General features: G+C 43.5%; 1 protein-coding gene across 6 annotated transcripts in view; it reads left to right on the plus strand.

The window, feature by feature from the left end:
• The window catches only part of LCTL (lactase like), a 127,063-nt gene that overhangs the window by 55,545 nt on the left and 49,989 nt on the right, over nt 1-21,529 (plus strand). For all 6 annotated transcript variants that reach the window (XM_073618297.1, XM_073618299.1, XM_073618296.1 and 3 more), the window contains exons 5-8: nt 2,862-2,949; nt 10,048-10,157; nt 14,554-14,682; nt 20,750-20,845. In XM_073618297.1, the coding sequence (XP_073474398.1) occupies nt 2,862-2,949; nt 10,048-10,157; nt 14,554-14,682; nt 20,750-20,845 (423 nt within the window). The remainder of the gene's footprint in view (nt 1-2,861; nt 2,950-10,047; nt 10,158-14,553; nt 14,683-20,749; nt 20,846-21,529) is intronic.

The raw sequence follows: 21,529 nt of genomic DNA on the forward strand, positions 1-21,529 counted from the left end.
AGTCCAAGGCCGGCACGGGGGGGGGGCTCTAGTGGCGCTGGGTTTTTTTGGTTGGGCAAAGGGGTTGTGTGGTTGTGTGGCAGGGGTAGGCTGACTTGCTGGTTGCTGCCTGGCTTACCAGTGCCCATCAATGCTGACCACTAAACTGACCTACCTACCTGACACACACTGACCTACATACACTGACCTACCTGACACACACACTGACCTACCTACCTGACATACACTGACCTACATACACTGACCTACAATGACCTACATACAATGACCTACCTGACCCACACTGACCTACACTGACATACACTGACCTACCCACACTGACCTACATACACTGACCTACCTGACATACACTGACCCACCCACACTGACCTACCTGAGACACACTGACCTACCTGACCTACACTGACCTACCTGACCCACACTGACCTACATACACTGACCTACCTACCTGACATACATACACTGACCCACACACACACTGACCTACCTGACCCACCTGACCCACATACACTGACCTACCTACCTGACACACACTGACCTACATACACTGACCCACACACACACTGACCTACCTGACCCACCTGACCCACATACACTGACCTACCTGACCCACACTGACCTACCTGACCTACACTGACCCACCCACACTGACCTACCTGACCTACATACACTGACCTACCCACACTGACCTACCTGACCTACACTGACCCACCTGACCCACACACTGACCTAGCTGACCCACACACACACACTGAAATACCTGACGTACACCGACCCGCATACACTGACCTACCTGACCCACACTGACCTACATACACTGACCTACCTGACATACACTGACCTACATACACTGACCTACCTGACCCACACACACTGACCTACATACATTGACCTACCTGACCCACACACACTGACCTACCTACCTGACATACACTGACCTACATACACTGACCTACAATGACCTACATACAATGACCTACCTGACCCACACTGACCTACACACACTGACCTACCTGACATACACTGACCTACCTGACCTACATACACTGATCTACACTGACCTACCTGACCTACCCACACTGACCTACATACACTGACCTACCTGACATACACTGACCTACATATACTGACCCACACTGACCTACACACACTGACTTACCTGACATACACTGACCTACCTGACCCACACACACACACACACACTGACTGACTGACCTACCTGTGTCCAGGTCCTGCAGCAGCAACTCAGCCGTGGTGCTGGTGTGTGAGGCAGCCAGAGGAGGAGGAGAGCCGCCCGCCCGAGCGCCGATCGATGTCGCACGGCGCCCAAATTGTGCTTGCCGCCTTCTTCCTCTTCCTGTCACAGCGCGCTGGGATAGGACTGGGCCGTTCCAGTCCAGAAATGGCATGAGAACTAGCGTGGAGGATGTGAATGCCGGGCAGTGACGTCACTGGTTGCTAGCCGCTAGGCGGCTATAGCAACCAGTGACCGAGAGTAGAGTCGGGGGGGCGGAGCTGGAGCTGGAGCCGGAGCCAGCGCTACCACGGCTCAGTAACCCACTGTCCCCTGCATTCTAGGACTGGGACCAGAGACTCGGGGCTATTAGCCCCAGGCTCGGGGCTATAGCCCCAATAGCCACCCCCCTGGTGACGCCTCTGCTCTGAGCTCTTCAGGCAGTTCCTTTGACCTCATGATTCTCATTTGCTCTGACATGCACTGTGAGCTGTAAGGTCTTATATAGACAGGTGTGTGGCTTTCCTAATCAAGTCCAATCAGTATAATCAAACACAGCTGGACTCAAATGAAGGTGTAGAACCATCTCAAGGATGATCAGAAGAAATGGACAGCACCTGAGTTATATATATGAGTGTCACAGCAAAGGGTCTGAATACTTAGGACCATGTGATATTTCAGTTTTTCTTTTTTAATAAATCTGCAAAAATGTCAACAATTCTGTGTTTTTCTGTCAATATGGGGTGCTGTGTGTACAATATGGGGGGCTGTGTGTACAATATGGGGGGCTGTGTGTACAATATGGGGTGCTGTGTGTACAATATGGGGTGCTGTGTGTACAATATGGGGGGCTGTGTGTACAATATGGGGTGCTGTGTGTACAATATGGGGTGCTGTGTGTACAATATGGGGTGCTATGTGTACAATATGGGGGGCTGTGTGTACAATATGGGGTGCTGTGTGTACAATATGGGGTGCTGTGTGTACAATATGGGGGGCTGTGTGTACAATATGGGGTGCTGTGTGTACAATATGGGGTGCTGTGTGTACAATATGGGGGGCTGTGTGTACAATATGGGGTGCTGTGTGTACAATATGGGGTGCTGTGTGTACAATATGGAGTGCTGTGTGTACAATATGGGGTGCTGTGTGTACAATATGGGGTGCTGTGTGTACATTAATGAGGAAAAAAAATGAACTTAAATGATTTTAGCAAATGGCTGTAATATAACAAAGAGTGAAAAATTTAAGGGGTCTGAATACTTTCCGTCCCCACTGTATATTCCTAATTACAATATTTTACAGCTATTAATGGAGATTTCACATAAACCCATAAGGCAACAACATTAACTGTGTTGATGGGGTGAATCAAGCGATTTTTCCTTCCTTCAACCACAAGTTCCCTAATCTATGGCCAGCCACCTACACATGAGGAGATTAGTATTTACAATGGGGTGAGCTTTTATTCTTAAACATACAGTATATCAAAAACTGATAGCTGAGATCTGATTGGTTCTGTGGATCACCATTCTCTCTCTCTCTCTGTTCATCTATGTACGGTAGGAGTCTATAGATGTGTTTTCTTTAATAAATGAGAACAATATTTTGCCATCACTGTGTGTTGCAGGAGGACATCGATCTGCTGAAGGAGCTGAAGGTTTCTCATTACCGTCTTTCCATCTCATGGCCTCGTGTAATTCCTACCGGCATTAAATGTAAGAACCACCATATCAGGACATGGATGGGTGATGAAGCTCACCAAACATGCTACAATGTACTTTTCATCTACCAACAGATATGTAGAGCAAGGATCTGCCTGATTGGATTTACCAAAACTATCCAATCAATAGACATGTGCAATTCGTTTAGTTCCGAATTTCCAAATTTTTCAATTTCCGAAATTTCGAATTTCCAGTTTCCGAATTTCCAACTCCTGAATTTTCAAATTTGAAATTTCGTAAATTTGAAAAATCTAAATTAGGAAATTCGAATATTCAAAATCTCATAAATTTGAAAATTCAAAAATTTGGAAATTTGAAAATCCAAAAATAAGAATGAAAATTCGAAAGAATGAAAATCAGAAAATTCGAAAACCCGAAAATCTGAAATAATAACTAATAATAATAAATATTAAATTATAGGTATTGGAATTTCCTTTCAAATTTGGCTGTTAGTGAACGTAACGAGTACGAATTTATCCGAAAGTTACGAATTATCTGAAATAACGAATGCCGGATCTAAACGAATGGAGCGTAACGATCTGATATTCATACATAACAATAATAATAATAAAACATTATTATTATTATTTGTTATTAATTTGTTCCATTCCATTTGTTTATATGCGGCATTTGTTATTTCAGATAATTTGTAACTAAAAATTCGTAACGATAAATTTAGTTTAGTAATTAGTTACATTCACAAACAGCCACATTTGAAAGTAAATTCCAATATCTATAATTTAATAGTTAGTTATTATTAGTTAGTTATTATTTCAAATTTTACTGATTTTCTTTCTTTTTTCAGATTTTTTAAATTTCAGATATTCGGATTTTCGTATTTCCAAAATCCAAAAACTCGGAAATTCGGAATTTGAAAATTCGGAATTCTAAAATTCTAAATTTGAAAATTCAGAAATTCGAAAATTTAAAATTCGAAAAAATTAGTAAATTCCAAAAATTCGGAAATTTGAAATTTGAAAATTAAAAAATTCAGAAATTCGGAAATTTGAAAATCCGAATTTTCGGATTTCCGAATTCCGAATTTTTGAATTTCTGAAAAAAAACGAATGAAACGAAAATGAACAAAATTTTTTGTCAGTGCACATGTCTACCAATCAATCTGTATCCAAATTTGACTGTACGGTCAGATTGTACCGTGTATGGTGACCCTTACAGGACCCTAGGGGAAAAGTGGCACAATGTGAGAGGTACCTCTACCCCCCGATATATCATTAAATAGCCTCCACTTCACAGTTCACAGCACCCTACCTATCCAGGACCGCCATTATAAATCGTGGAGGCCCCATGCAGCTTGCCGCGCAGCGCCCCCATTATACAGTTATTAGATCCACAGCATGGAGGATTACTCTGCCTCCCCCCCTAAAAAAAGTATATTGTTTCCTCCCTGCTGCTAAACTGATGGGGCTTGGGGGAACTTTTACTTAATCGTTGGGAGCCACGGCCCATGGGATTAGGCGAGGTTCACACCTATGCGTTTTTTTTAGTGAGGTTGGCAGAAACGCACACTACAGTCCCTTTAACATGGTTTCCTACACAACATGTTCACATCTATGCGCTTTTCAGCCGCTGCCTTTTTGGAAAGGGTCAGGGACTTTTTTTTTTCCCGCAGCAGATTGCGTTTTCCGCGTAATAGACTTCAATGGACTCGTACCTAAAACGCAAGTGTTTGCGTGTTTGATGTATTTTTTTCATGCGTTTTGCAAGTTTTTTTTTCTCTCCATAACAAACTGTGAAAGCCGGTCGTTAAGGAGCGGGCAGCCGCTGTGTCCTTAACAACCGATGAGTCATCAGCTGTCAGCAGGGTTCCCCGCTGACAGCTGAATGTAAAAGAAAAAAAAAAAAAAAAAAGCCGGCAATAGAACAATTTGAAAAGAAATGGGGTCTGGTATGGATTTTGAGGGGAACCCCACATCAAAATGTAAAAAAAAAAAAAAATGGCATGGGGCCCCCCAAAAATCCATACCAGACCCTTATCAGAGCATGCAGCACAGCAGGTCAGTTAAGGGAGGGGGCCAGCGAACGCCCCCCCCCCCCTGAACATTACCAGGCCATATGCCTTCAACATGAGGGCGAGGTGCTTTGTGGCAGCTCCCCAAAGCACCTTGTCTCCATATTGATAGCGATAAGGGCCTTTTCCCCACAACCCTGGCCGGTGGTTGTGGGGGTCCGCGGGCGGGGGGGCTTATCGGAATTTGGAAGCCCCCTTTAACAAGGAGAGCCCCAGATCCCCCCCTATGTGAATGAGTATGGGGTACATAGTACCCCTACTCAGTCACTAAAAATAAAACAAGGGGATCCCCACATCCCGCCCCCCCTCTATGTGAATGAGTATGGGGTACCCCTACTCATTTACCAAAAATAAAAGGCGTAGTGTAAAAAATGACAGTAGGCAATTTTTGACAATTCCTTTATTAAAAAAACAAAACAAAAACAATGTCCCCCGTAGTAAATCCATTGTCTATCATGCCGCCCACCACTGACCCGAAAAAATAAAATTAAAAAACAGTCCATTCCTGCCGAAGGCTCCCACTGTCTGCCAGTTCTTAAATAACTAATTGTTTTTTTTTTCTTTTTTCGGGTTGGCAGTGGTGGCGGGCGTCATGAGTGATGATGGCTCTACATCGGAGGGGCATTGATTTTTATTTTTGTTTTTTAAATAGAGGACTTGTCAAAAACTGCTGTCACTACACTACACCATTTTTTTTGGGTGAATGAGTAGGGGTACCCCCCACTTATTCACATGGGGGGGTGGGCGACATCTGGGGGCCCCCTTGTTAAAGGGGGCTTCCAAATTCCAATAAGCCCTCCTCCCGTAGACCCCTACAACCACTGGCCAGGGTTGTGGGGAAGAGGCCCTTGTCAAGGTGCTTTGGAGGGGCAGAGCCCTCCTGCCCCAAAGAACCCCCTTCCCCATGTTGAGGGCATGTGGCCTGGTATGGTTCAGGAATAGGGTGGGGGGGGGAGCGCTCGCTCGTCCCCTTCTTTTATTGACCTGCTGGGTTGCACGCTTGGATAAGGGTCTGGCATGGATTTTGGGGGGCCCCCACGCCATTTTTTCTAAATTTTGGCGTGGGTTCCCCTAAAAATCCATACCAGACCCATAGGGCCTGGTATGCATTGGCATTCGGGGGGACCCCACGCCATTTTTTCTAAATTTTAGTGTGGGTACCCCTTAGAATCCATACCAGGCCTTTCGGGCCTGGTATGCATTAGCATTCGGGGGGGACCCCATGCCATTTTTTTTCCCCGCTATTAGTGGCGCAGAATCTAAACACTCTTCAGACATGTTGATATTACCACCCCCCACACACGGGTGGCTGGGGGGTGGTAAAGGAGGCATCTGAGCCACAGTTTTATCGTGCCCTGACTGCCCATCTAAGGTCTACAATACAGCCGGAGGTTCACAGGCAACTTTAACATGGCATTTCAAGCTGACAGGTGGCACAAGTAGGAAAGCCCTTTGAAATGAATGGGCTGCCCTATGCATGAACAATATGTGCAACACGGGGCTTAAAGTGATTGTACAGTACACCTTTTTTACCAATTTTTAAAAAATTTTTTTGGTGTTTAAGTAATAAACATTTCATACTTAACTGCTCTGTGCAATTTTTTTGCACAGAGCAGTCCCCTATCCTCCTTTTCTGGGGTCCCCCATCAGCATTCCTGGCCCTCATTGGAAGGGTCGAATGCCCCCCATAGGAAGCCACTTCCTATGGAGGCACTTGTGTGGGCTCGATCCCAAGCCGCACTGCCTGGCCATTGGCTCCCACTGCTATCAGTCCGCCCTGTGAAAAGGGAAAGAGCTGAGAGAGCAGCTGCCCCCTGGCACAGCGCTTGATTGAGATCAGATTCAGGTATGTATAAGGGGAGGGGGGGGGAGGGCGGGGCATGGGGGCATCCTGAAGCACAAAAGTTTTTTTTTCTACTTTAACCACTTCAGCCCCAGAAGAATTTATCCCCTTCCTGACCAGAGCAGTTTTTGCGATTCGGCGCTGCGTTGCTTTAACTAACAATTGCGCGGTCGTGCAACGTTGCACCCAAACTAAATTGACGTTCTTTTTTCCCCACAAATAGAGCTTTCTGTTGGTGGTATTTGATCACCTCTGCGTTTTTTTTATTTTTTGCGCTATAAACAAAAAACGACAATTTTGAAAAAAAAAACACATTATTTTGTACTTTTTTGCTATAATAAATATCCCCATTTTTTTTTAAAAAAGCTATTTTTAACTTAGTTTAGGCCAGTATGTATTCTTCTACATATTTTTGGTAAAAAAAAAAAAAAAAATCGCAATAAGCGTATATTGATTGGTTTGCACAAAAGTTATAGCGTCTACAAAATAGGGGATAGATTTATAGCATTTTTGTTTTTTTTGTTTTTTACAAGTAATGGCGGCGATCTGCGATTTTTATCAGGAAAGGACGACAGGACGACATTATGGCGGACACTGTTCTGTGTCTCCTGGTCACGATCGCACGTGGCCAGCGGTCATCGCGTCCGTTGGCCACGAGCATCGGCACCACTGCTGTGCAACAAGCGCGTGTGCGCCTGCTATCCCGACCCTGTGAGCTGACGTACAGCTACTGCAGCGGTTGGTCGGGAAGCGGTTAATGCAGAGAATGCATTAGAAAAAAAAAAGCCTTAAAGAGTAACTCCACTTTCGTTGAAAAAAAAATATTCCCTGTCTGGGTGATCTCTGTACATTGCAGGGATTTTAACAAACTTTGTTGCAGATTCCTCCCTTTTGTTATTCTGAAGGAATAGCTGCTTGTTTCTCTGTGTCCATGTGCAGAGTTAATGTGAATGTGAATGGCAGTGACTTTATAATAATCAATCAGCTGCTGCATCTGCAGGGCTCTAATGAGGAAAGTGGCAGGATCTGCATCCCTTTAGATTTGATTTCCCTTTGGGAGCATCTCACCAAAAAATGACATTTTGGTTGCAGGGGATGCCCAAAATCTGACTTGTATCTTCCGGGAAAGTCAGTGAGCCAATCACACGCAGCAAATGACATACCTGGGAGGCGTTCTGTATACCATCTGTGTAAAGAACGTCTCCAGGCGGCCATATTGCATTTCACATAAAATGACAACGGCTGCAGATTGAAAAGGAAAAGGTCCTTTTTAATAACATTCAATGACTTGTGCAGCAATTGTATACGCTATAGAGCTGCACGATTAATCGTCAAGAATCGTTATCGCGTTTTTTTTTTTCCCCCGTTGCGATCTTGACAAAAGTGTTTCACGATTCTTTCTATGCAGAGAATTCTCTCTGCTCTTCTGAAGCCGACAGCCGTCAAAAAAAAAAGGAAGAAAAAAAAACGGGCAGTCTGCCAAGAATCACAACATTTTGGGCAGTGGAACTTAAGTATAAACATTGTAACAATTTGTCAATGGAATAGACTTCAGTGTGTAAATGAGGAAAGTTTAACCACTTAAACACTAAACCTTTTTCTGACATTTGTTGGTTTCAAGTTCAAATCATTTTTTTTTTTTTTTGCTAGAAAATTACTTAGAACCCCCAAACATTATATATATTTTTAGTAGAGACCCTAGAGAATAAAATGGTGGTTGTTGCAATAGTGGTGTGGTGGTAGCACTCTCGCCTAGCAGTAAGAAGGGTCGCTGGTTCGAATCCCAACCACGACACTACCTGCCTGGAGTTTGCATGTTCTCCCTGTGCCTGCGTGGGTTTCCTCCGGGTACTCCGGTTTCCTCCCACACTCCAAAGACATGCTGGTAGGTTAATCGGATCCTGTCTAAATTGTCCCTAGTATGTATGAATGTGAGTTAGGGGCCTTAGATTGTAAGCTCCTTGAGGGTAGGGACTGATGTGAATGTACAATGTATATGTGAAGCGCTGCGTAAATTGACGGTGCTATATAAGTACCTGAAATAAATAAATAAATAAAATAAATAAATAAATTTGCGCAGCGGTCTTTCAAATGCAATTTTTTTGGAAAAAGTTACTTTAATTACTTTAATTACTTTTTTTTTTAAGTCAGCAGCTACAAACACTGTAGCTGCTGACTTTTAATAAGCACACTTACCTGTCCAGGTTTCCCGCGATGTCGGCCGCCCGAGGCCGATACATCCATCAGATCGGGTTCCGGCGCCGCCATTCGAACTAAGGGAAACAGGCAGTGGAGTCTTGCGGCTTCACTGCCCGTTTTCTACTGCGCATGTGCGAGTCGCGCGGCGCTTTGTGAATAGCCGGCTGTGTTCTGGGACACACACAGGTCCCAGAAGACAGCGCGCCCCATTCCCCAGAAGACAACGCGAGGAGGAGAAGAAGAATGAAGACTGAGGAGGAGAAGAAGAATGAAGACTACCGCGGAATAGGAAGTGGCAGATTAGGACAATCTGCCTAGCAACAGCCATTTCTGGTAGGTAAAAAATTTTTTTTTTTCAATTTTTTTTTCACATTTTTAGGAGCCTTTTTGTGTAATTTTTTTTTTTTTTTTTTTTTTTTTTTAGGGTGGACCTCCGCTTTAATGAATTTAAAAAAGAAAAACTAACCAGTAAAGTTAGCCCGATTTTTTTGTGTAATGTGAAAGATTTTACACTGCGAGAATCTTGATCTTTTTATTCTAAGCAAAATAATCGTGATTCTCATTTTGGCCCGAATTGTGCAGCTCTAATACGCTAGAATAATTTTTTTATTTGCTATTTTTTCCCATGAAAGTGGAGTTACCCTTTAAGCCTTTAGAACCACTTTAATAAAGGATAACAATCAGAGGTTATCACTGGCCTTGTGCCATAGAAAACACAGTAAAGTCTTCAAAACAGAAGTTATCTCAGCGGGTTGACGTCTCCCATCCCAAAAACGACAGATTTTATTCCTCATATTAGGATAGTGGGTGGGGCCATGCAAATTATTGCTTTACACCCCAACTACACACAGAGAACCCCAAAGATATAATAAAACATTACAAAGACATTCATTCAAAACTGTGTAGAGCTTTTCTTCTGGCTTGTTGGCCATCATCAGTGTATGGAAACCACGACTTCCGGAAATGGAATGTTCTTTCTTATACAATGTATCTTGATCTATTTTATTTAATTTTTTTGCAGCTGAAAATGTCAATGAAAAAGGTATAAAATACTACAACGATCTAATTAATGCGCTTTTGGAAAACAAGATTACTCCAGTAGTTACCTTGTATCACTGGGACCTGCCACAGGTAAGTTTTTTTTTTTTGTGGTCACAGAATTCTGGTAGGTCTTTCTGTAACATACAAGTGCCTTGAAAAAGTATTCATACCCCTTGAAATTTTCCACATTTTGTCACGTTACAACCAAAAAACGTAAAAATGTATTTTATTGGGATTTTATGTGATGGACCAACACAAAGTGGCTCATAATTGTGAAGTGGAAGGAAAATGATGAACGGTTTTTAACATTTTTTTTACAAATAAATATGTGAAAAGTGTGGGGGGCATTTGTATTTAGCCCCCTTTACTCTGATACCCCTAACTAAAATCTATTGGAACCAATTGCCTTCAAAAGTCACTTAATTAGTAAATAGAGTCCACCTGTGTGTAATTTAATCTCAGTATAAATACAGCTGTTCTGTGAAGCCCTCAGAGGTTTGTTAGAGAACCTTAGTGAACAAACAGCATCATGAAGGCCAAGGAACACACCAGACAGGTCAGGGATAAAGTTGTGAAGAAGTATAAAGCAGGGTTAGGTTATAAAGAATATCCCAAGCTTTGATCATCTCCCGGAGCTCTATTCAATCCATCATCGGAAATTGGAAAGAGTATGGCACAACTGCAAACCTACCAAGACATGGCCGTCCACCTAAACTGACCGGCCGGGCAAGGAGAACATTCATCAGAGAAGAGCCAAGAGGTCCATGGTAACTCTGGAGGAGCTGCAGAGATCCACAGCTCAGGTGGGAGAATCTGTCCACAGGACAACTATTAGTCGTGTTCTCCACAAATCTGCCCTTTATGGAAGAGTGACAAGAAGAAAGACATTGGTGAAAGAAAGTCATAAGAAGTCCCGTTTGCATTCTGCGAGAAGCCATGTGGAGGACACAGCAAACATGTGGAAGAAGGTGATCTGGTCAGATGAGACCAAAAATTAAATTGTTTGGCCTGAAAGCAAAACACTTTGTGTGGGGGAAAACTAACACTGCACATCACCCTGAACACATCATCCCCACCGTGAAACATGGTGGTGGCAGCATCATGTTGTGGGGATGCTTTTCTTCAGCAGGGACAGGGAAGCTGGTCAGAGTTGATGGGAAGATGGATGGAGCCAAATACAGGACAATCTTAGAAGAAAACCTGTTGGAGTCTACAAAAGACTTGAGACTGGGGCGGAGGTTCACCTTCCATCAGGACAACGACCCGAAACATACAGCCAGAGATACAATGGAATGGTTTAGATCAAAGCATATTCATGTGTTAAAATGGCCCAGTCACAGTCCAGACCTAAATCACATTGAGAATCTGTGGCAAGACTTGAAAATTGCTATTCACAGACGTTCTCCATCCAATCTGACAGAACTTGAGATATTCTCCAAAGAAGAAGAATGGGCAGAAATGTCCTCTCTAGATGTACAAAGCTGGTAGAGACATCCCCAAAAAGACTTGCAGCTGTAATTGCAGAGAAAGGCGGTTCTACAAAGTATTGACTCCGGGGGGCGCCATACAAATGTACCCCCCACACTTTTCACATATTTATTTGTATCATTTATCATTTTCCCCCCACTTCACAATTATGTGCCATTTTGTGTTGGTCTATCAAATAAAATACATTTGCGTTTTTGGTTGTAACATTATAAAATGTTGAACATTTCAAGCAGTATGAATACTTTTTTCAAGGCACTGTACACTATATTACCAATGTATTGGGACGCCTGCCTTTACTTCACTGATGTTGGACGAGAAGGCCTGGCTCGCAGTCTCCGCTCTAATTCATCCCAAAGGTGTTCTATCGGGTTGAGGTCAGGACTCTGTGCAGGCCAGTCAAGTACCTTCACCCCAAACTTGCACATCCATGTCTTTATGGACCTTGCTTTATGCACTGGTCCAAATCATTTGGTGGAGGGGGGATTATGGTGTGGGGGGGAGGGGGGATTATGGTGGGGGGTTGTTTTTCAGGGGTTGGGCTTGGCCCCTTAGTTCCAGTGAAGGGAACTCTTAAAACGTCAGCATACCAAGACATTTTGGACAATTTCATGCTCCCAACTTTGTGGGGATTTGGGGATCACTCCTTCCTGTTCCAACATGACTGCACACCAGTGCACAAAGCAAGGCCCATAAAGACATGGGTGAGCGATTTTGAGGTGGAGGAACTTGACTGGCCTGCACAGAGTCCTGACCTCAACCCGATAGAACACCTTTTGGATGAATTAGAGCAAAGACTGCGAGCCAGGCCTTCTCGTCCAACATCAGTGCCTGACCTCACACATGGGCTTCTTTACTACTTTTACTCAGCATACACACTAAGGCTTCATTGTACACTTGGCCATGATGTACCTCGGCCACGGGAAAATGCAAAATGTGGCAAAATTGCGTTTAGAGGTTTCCCACGGCCATCGGTCAAAACGCCCCTTTCCTGTACACGATTCTAATGCCTTCAGGAGAGGGAGGTTGAACCTCCACCTAACCGCAGCAGATCCTAAACTCTGATAAAAGCCCATCTGTACATGGTTTCAGAAATTATGTTTCTTACCATTTTTGTTTTTTACAAGGTTCAAAAGTTCTGTCATGTGACCATGCATCTCTTTTTTTCTGATAGTGGGGGGCGGGGTTACAGGACACTGTACAGACATGCCATTTGCCTTTGTTCCAAAGTCTGTTCAGCCTGAGGCAAGAGGCAGACTGTGATTGGTGGTGGTGGGGGGGGGCATGGTAATTCAACAAAACACCCAATACAGGCATGCTGTCTATCTACACAGTGTCCTGCAACAATAAAAAAAAATACAAAAATAATTTTATTATTTTAAATAGCAATAACAGTGTTGTGTATATTCCCTCTTATAGGCTAACAAGATTGAAATTATTAAAATAAACTAGCCGCACATGTAGGGAAAAAAAACAAAACTTTGTAGTCAACGAGTCAATATTGGACAAATCTCCCACCTATTGAACTTATCTTAGCTTTCTATCCTCAATATATGTCGAGGTAAAGAGGATATTTATAACAAGTATCCAGCCCTATATATCTTGAATGGACTTATACATAGTGGTGGGTGAACTGCTGCCCCATCATTGCTATCAGTGGGATGAGCGGTGCCTCATTATTGGTGTCAGTGGAAGGAATAGTGCCCCATCATTGGTGTCAGTGGGAGGAATAGTGCCCCATCATTGGTGTCAGTGGGAAGAATAGTGCCCCATCATTGGTGTCAGTCGGAGGAATGGTGCCTCATTATTGGTGTCAGTGTAAGGAATGGTGCCCCATCATTGGCGTCAGTGTAAGGAATGGTGCCCCATCATTGGTGTCAGTGTAAGGGATGGTGCCCCATCATTGGTGTCAGTGTAAGGGATGGTGCCCCATCATTGGTGTCAGTGTAAGGGATGGTGCCCCATCATTGGTGTCAGTGGAAGGAATGGTGCCCCATCATTGGTGTCAGTGGAAGGAATGGTGCCCCATCATTGGTGTCAGTGGAAGGAATGGTGCCCCATCATTGGTGTCAGTGTAAGGGATGGTGCCCCATCATTGGTGTCAGTGTAAGGGATGGTGCCCCATCATTGGTGTCAGTGTAAGGGATGGTGCCCCATCATTGGTGTCAGTGGAAGGAATAGTGCCCCATCATTGGTGTAAGTGGGAGGAATAGTGCCCCATCATTGGTGTCAGTGGAAGGAATGGTGCCCCATCATTGGTGTCAGTGGAAGGAATGGTGCCCCATCATTGGTGTCAGTGTAAGGGATGGTGCCCCATCATTGGTGTCAGTGGAAGGAATAGTGCCCCATCATTGGTGTCAGTGGGAGGAATGGTGCCCCATCATTGGTGTCAGTGGAAGGAATGGTGCCCCATCATTGGTGTCAGTGGAAGGAATGGTGCCTCATAGTAGTGGGAAGAACAGTGCCCCACAAGGGCTGGATAGAAGCAAGAAAAGGGCAACATTTGTCCCATAGGTTGCCGTTAGGTCTTGCAGTGAGGGAGCCGCCCCACTCCAGGGGATAATTTTTAGGTTTCCTGGAGTTGAACTTTAAATGAAAGAAGGTGTTCCATTGTCAGTTTTGGTTCCAGCTTTGTCATGTTCAGTATTGGCCGACTTATTGGAATATTCCACAGAACCCGTCACATGCTGAGCGACCTTCTTTACTTTCCCATTGACCCTGCTTGGTACTGCTGTATGATATGTGCTGGAGCCTCGCAGACCAAGGTGTCCTCTCACATGGTTTTCCTTTTCACTAATCTATAAACATGACAAACCTTCAGCCACACTAAACAAAGGACAAACACGATGGGACTTTGCGGCATACTTCACTTCTTGCTTTACAAATCCACCATTGGGATTATATGAATGACTTGCGTAGTGAAGCTCTTGTTGTTGGACTTGTATGATGTCCTTCCATCAATGCTGCATCTCTAACCACGTTCTCTGTGTGACATCTACAGAACCTGCAGGAGAAATACAGCGGCTGGCAGAACATCAGTATGGTCACCTACTTTACCGATTATGCCAACCTGTGCTTTGAGAAATTTGGTGACCGAGTGAAATATTGGATCACATTCAGCAACCCCTGGGTGAGTTACTGTCCATGGCTGCCTGTAAAATGAAGCACAACTGTCACCTGGAAGTAGGGAAAGACATCGCTGAGAAGAGGACAGAAAGTTATGCTGGAAGTGGAATCTTCCCGGCTGTTCTGCTGACCCATTGACTTCAGTGCTTTATGTCGGTGACCAGGGGCGGACTGATAACTCATGGGGCCCCCGGGCAATAGGAGATTATGGGGCCCCCAGGCAATCAGTGATTATGGGGCCACACAGTATACACACACACAGTATACAATCACACAGTATACACATACATGTACACGTATACACAGACAGATGTAAAAAAAACACAGATTTATACATACTGTCCCTGGTTTTACTGAGGCTGGCAACCCTAATGGGGCCCCCTAGTGGCCCAGGGCCCTCGGGCAGTGCCCGAGTGACTCAATGGTCAGTCCGCCCCTGTCGGTGACTCTATAGGCAGATGAGTCAACTCGGAGGTTCTTCTCTGCATACTTCATCTAGACCAGTGACTTAGAATATTTACGCCAAAGGGTCAGCATGACACCAGGCAACTAGCATCTCTCCTCCAGGACTTCTCCAGAACCTCTCCCAGCCTCTGGCACTCCCTACCCCAGTATGTCAGGTTAGCTCCTACCATGTCCACCTTAGGGCAATTCTTCAAATCTACAGTAATTTTTTCAGGAAAGCCTACCTCACCTCTCCCTAAAACTGTACTTTGGCCACCTCCATCAGATCATCCCCCACAGCTATTACCTTTTGTACCACCTCCTCCTCTCCTAACCCCTTCACACTGACGTAATGCAAAATATGCGGCCTTCGGCTTCAAGGGGTTGTACCGGGGTGATGCATGCAGCTGCAGGCATCATCCCGGGACCGTTTTCTAGAGCCGGCGGTTGGCTTTCTTGTAATGGCAACCGATGAGGCTAATCAGCAGCTCGGTTGTTATAACAAGTAGCAGTGGGGGGCGTCCCCCCCCCACCACCCCCTTCCCGCCGTGGCTCGCCCAGGCTCTCCCGTTCCACAAGGAGGTCTGATCGACCAGCGTCCGACGACTGGCCAGAGCCCCCGAACGAAGCCAAAATCGGCTTCGATCGGGTCTCAGGTCTAGTAACCGGGAAACAATGTCATGCCATCACTTCCTGTTTACTGGAGCCTTAGGCAGCCCATACATGGGGTCGAATTTCGAAATAATTTTCTTTCGATAATCTTATCTAAGAATTTTCATTCGCATTTCGCACCATTAGTGAACTCAAGCAACAGCCGATTTTCGTGCAGCCATCGAATTTGAGTCATCGGACATGTTGGAAATTTTTGGAAAAACTAACGATTTTCGAATCAATGATGGGAGAATCGTGCGCAAAATGTAATTCAAAAAAGAAATGCGCACGTGCAAGAAAAGAAAATTCCCGGAAAGAAAAGAAGATTCCCGGAAAGAAAAGAAAATTCCCGGAAAGAAAAGAAAATTCCCGGAAACAAAAGATGATTCCCAGCCACGAAAATTCTTTTCTTTAGCAACATGAGGTGAAATTGAAGGCTTGGTTGGCCAAATTTCGAAAATCAATGGTGGCGCCATCGGATCACAAAACGCACAAATTTTCTGATTTTTCAAAAGAAAATTCTTTCGAAAATTCGACCCGTGTATGACCAAGCCTCAAAGGTGCCAGATTTGAAAAAAATTACAGTATTCAAAATAGCCAAACTTGGCGTTTTGAATGCTTTTAAGTGCAAAGGAAGGATTTGGGGTCTTATAGAGCCCAGATCTCATAAAGATGACCTGTCACTGCCTATTACTGTCACAAGGGATTATGTTTACATTCCTTGTGACAGCAATAAAAGTGATCAAAAGGGATAGTGTAAAAAAAAAAAAAATCGTATTTATTTTATTTTAAGCACCCCATCCCGCCGAGCTCACGCACAGAAGCGAACGCATACCTAAGTCACGCCCGCTAATGTAAACAGTGTTCAAACCACACATGCGAGGTATCGCTGTGATCGTTAGAGCGAGATCAATAATTCTAGCGCTAGGCCTCCTCTGTAACTCTAAACTGGTAACCATTAATAAAAAATTAAAGCGTCGCCTACGGAGATTTTTAAGTACCGTAGTTTGTCGCCATTCCACGAGCGTGCGCAATTTTAAAGCGTGACATGTTAGGTATCTATTTACTCGGTGTAACAGCATCTTTCACATTATACAAAAAAAAAAAAAATTGGGCTAACATTACTGTTTTTTTAAAAAAAATTCATAAAAGTGCATTTCTTCCAAACAGATTGCGTTTGAAAGACCGCTGCGCAAATACAGTGTGACATAAAATATTGCAATGACTGCCAATTTATTCTCTAGGGTCTCTGCTAAAAAATATATATATATAATGTTTGGAGGTTCTAGGTAATTTTCTAGCAAGAAATACTGATTTTGAACTTTTAAGTAACAAGTGTCAGAAAAAGGCTTATGCCGCGTACACACGAGCGGACATTACGGCGGACTTTGCCCGGCGGACTTTTCGATGTACTTTCCGACGGACTTTCTGAATGAACGGACTTGCCTACACACAATCCACCAAAGTCCGTCGAATTCGTACGTGATGACGTACGACCGGACTAAAACAAGGAAGTTCATAGCCAGTAGCCAATAGCTGCCCTAGCATGGCTTTTTGTCCGTCGAACTAGCATACAGACGGCGGACTTTTCGACCGGACTCGATTTCAACGGATAAATTTTAAACAAGTTTCAAATCTAAGTCCGTCCAACTTTTGAGAAAACAAAGTCCGCTGGAGCCCACACACATCGAATTGTCCGACGAAATCCAGTCCGCCGGGCAAAGTCCGCCGTAATGTCCGCTCGTGTGTACGCGGCATTAGGCTCCAAGGGGTTAGGCATACCTCCCAACAGTCCCTGATTTCGCGGGACTGTCCCTGATTTGGAACAATGTCCCTCTGTCCCTCAATCATCCTCATTTGTCCCTCATTTTGGTCTGATCTATATAGATGTATATAAAATGCACTTTTTATCTATCAAAAAGTGTTTCCCAGTGCTAAACCTTTCATCCAATTTCTAAATTGCTGCATTTGTACATTTTAAAAGCCAATATAAAGGAATAGTAGTGGTAAAAAAAAGCACTTGTGGATTTAATTAACCTTTTTTGGGGGGTTATTTCTCCTTTAAGAGGGTGTGGCAGGGGGCGTGTCCTATGCCTACATACATTTGCTAGTAGATATCCCTCATTCCCATCTCAAAATGTTGGGAGGTATATGGGTTAGGATGAGCAGGGCCCTCCTATTCCTTCTGTATTGAACTGTATTGTAATCGTACTGTCTCCCTTTATACTGTAAAGCAATGTGCAAGCTGTTGGCGCTATATAAATCCTTATATTATAATATTAATAATAATATTCTCTAGAATGGCAAGTGAGCAATGGCAACTGCAAAAAAAGGCTAAGTAATAAAGTACATTTTGGGGACTTTGCATGTGCTACTTAGAATATCCAGATATTATACAGAATATACACTAATTGTACCATTTAATATTAAAATCACATGTGTAGTGCCTATTAAGCATTAGTATCACAATCCAATAGGATCCAACCTACAATAGGCATGCCCCAATAGCATACATAATTAACATACAGCTTAATGTACTGTAATTATAATGTTTGCAAACTTGCTGTACAAGTATATTGTATCATCCTTGTTAGAAGAATGGGGGGCTACTTACTCAAAGCGTTTCACCAGCATTATAACTAAATTTAATATAACTATTTAATTGCACAGTTCATACAAACATTTATACACAAATGCAATTCTTGCATCACCACTTACAGATATATACACTATATTACCAAAAGTATTAGGACGCCCGCCTTTACACACACATGGACTTTTAATGACATCCCAGTCTTAGTCCGTAGGGTTCAATATTGAGTTGGCCCACCCTTTGCAGCTATAACAGCTTCAACTCTTCTGGGAAGGCCGTCCACAAGGTTTAGGAGGGTGTCTATGGGAATGTTTGACCATTCTTCCAGAAGAACATTTGTGAGGTCAGGCAGTGATGATGGGCGAGGAGGCCTGGCTTGCAGTCTCCACTCTAATTCATCCCAAAGGTGTTCTATTGGGTTGAGGTCAGGACTCTGTGTAGGCCAGTCAAGTTCCTCTAACCCAAACTCGGTCATACATGTCTTTATGGACCTTGCTTTGTGCACTGGTGGGCAGTCATGTTGAAACAGGAAGGGGCCATCCCCAAAGTTGGGAGAATAAAATTGTCCAAAATGTCTTGGTATGCTGACGCCTTAAGAGTTCCCTTCACTGGATCTAAGGGGCCAAGCCCAACCCCTGAAAAACGACCCCACACCATAATCCCCCCTCCACCAAATGATTTGGACCAGTGCAAATAACAAGGACCATAAAGACATGGATGAGCGAGTTTGCTTTGGAGGAACTTGACTGGCTAGCACAGAGTCCTGACCTCAACCCTATAGAACACCTTTGGGATGAATTAGAGCGGAGGCCTTCTCGTCCAACTTCAGTGCCTGACCTCACAAATGTGCTTCTGGAAGAATGGTCAAACATTCCCATAGACACACTTCTAAACCTTGTGGAAGGCCTTCCCAGAAGAGTTGAAGCTGTTATAGCTGCAAAGGGTGGGCCAACTCAATATTGAACCCTACGGGCTAAGACTGGGATGCCATTAAAGTTCATGTGCATGTAATGGCAGGCTTCTCCACAGATAGGAGAAGGTGGTTATAATGCTGGTAAAATGCATTGAAGAATAAGTATCCCTCAGTCTTCTAAGAAGGATGATACAATACACATGTACAGCAAGTTTGCAAACATTATTACATTAAATTGTATGTTGATTAAGTATGAATCATGGCCAGGGGTCAGGCTTGGAGACCACAGGTTATAGCAGTAGAGAGGCTCCCACTGACCAGCAGGATAGGTATACAAGCAGGTCACCCTGGTGGATGACGCGGGCTCACCAGAGGTGCGGGGTCTAAGCATTAACTGGTATTCACCAGAGCTCCTGATGGTGGAGATGGGTTTTGCTGAGTGTTAGCACCAGGTCGCGGTCCTCAGGATCACCCCACCAGTATGTGAGAAAGCCAGGGTCCAGTAAAAGAAGTTGTAGGTAGGGCTCAAGCAGAAGTGTAGTCAGTAAACAAGCCGAAGGTCGGTAACAAGTGGTTGCAGGTTGGGATCAAGCAGAAATTTAATCAAACAAGCCAAAGGTCGTTAATGAGCGGTATTGAAGATACGGATGGCACCAGGAGTGAAAAAAGTAAGAAATTGGCTGGAGAGAGAGAACAATAATCTGGAAAAGGCATGGCTTAAATAGGAAGTTCATTGGAGGAGCAAAGAGTTCAAGGCTCACCATAAACAAGGTTCAAGGCAAGATTGTCCCAGGAATTGTCCAGGCAGCTGTCCAGCATCTTAGGTGGCTCACTCAGAAGAGATATTGCGTTCTGACAATATGTTATTGGGGCATACCTATTGTAGGCTGGGCCCTATTGGATTGTTTTACCAATACCTAAATGGCACTACACATGTGGCTTTTGTTAGACATTTTACGGTGATTTTAATAAATTATATGCTTTCTTACGATATATAATTTTTGATTATTCTAAGTAGCACCTGAAAAGTCCCGCACATGTTCTGTATTACTTTATTCACAGGTCAGCAATGGCGGTCTCCAGGTTTCAATTAAGAAAGGGAAAAACAATAATCTTTAGCTCCGACTCTAGCTTCGACAGTGGTCACCGGAACAAAGGAGTCAATCTCCAATAGGAACAAAGACATTCATTAAAACTTTATAAGTGTCTTACCGTACTAAATCAATAAACCTCAAAAAAAGGCCTTTATATACACCTGATGAGTGGACGAGCACCACTACTTTATGCACGTAAAAAAAGAACTACAGTATCAGCAATGTCTAGCTATGACAGCATATAGACAAACTGGGGACCCTGCTAGATTGACATGTTTTTCTTGAGTGGGTTGCTTTCCATATTGGCTTCTAATAAAGATTTCTTCAAAACGCAATCTGCATTTAGAAAAAAACCCTCTTTTTTTCCCATAAACAGTCTGTGGCAGTTGAAGGCTATGAGACGGGAGAACATGCACCGGGCCTAAAGCTAAGAGGGACTGGAGCATACAAGGCAGCACACCACCTTATCAAGGTGAGTAAATACTGCAGACAGTAAAACCTCATCACTGATCACTGAAGGGTTATGATGAACCAATAGTTGATGCCAGATTTCTCACAAGTAAATTTATACAAAAGAAAATAATTCATTCATTTTGTAAATTGGGTATAGATACACTTATTATAATTGTGGAAAGTGAGGCTGCCAGACATTAGGAATATTACAGAGTGTATTTTTCTCTATATAATGCTTATCCCCCCCCATGTGTACTTTATAGTCCAGATGTAACCCCCCCCCCCAAATAAAAAAAGATCCCTTGCAGTGGGGCAGTTTTACTTATTTACAATATGCCTTGTATTCATTAACCGGTTCCCGACCGGCTCACGCAGATATACTGTGGCAGAATGGCTCTCCTGGGCAAAATCCCATATATGTATATATATATATACAATGTGTCAAAAGTCTCCGATCTGTCCATCGTAATACCGGTAAAAATCGCAGATCACCGCCATTACTAGTAAAAAAAAAATGTAAAAAATAAAAACACCATAAATCTTTCCCATAGTTTGCAGACGCTATAACTTTTGCGCTTATCAATCCAATCAATATACGCTTATTGCGATTTTTTTTTTTACCAAAAATATGTAGAAGAATACATATTGGCCTGAATTTATAAAGAAATTTGTTTTTTTAAAAAAAATGTGGGGGATATTTATT

The sequence above is a fragment of the Aquarana catesbeiana genome, linkage group LG03 (genome assembly GCF_042186555.1).
Source record: "Aquarana catesbeiana isolate 2022-GZ linkage group LG03, ASM4218655v1, whole genome shotgun sequence".
Classification (NCBI taxonomy): domain Eukaryota; kingdom Metazoa; phylum Chordata; class Amphibia; order Anura; family Ranidae; genus Aquarana; species Aquarana catesbeiana.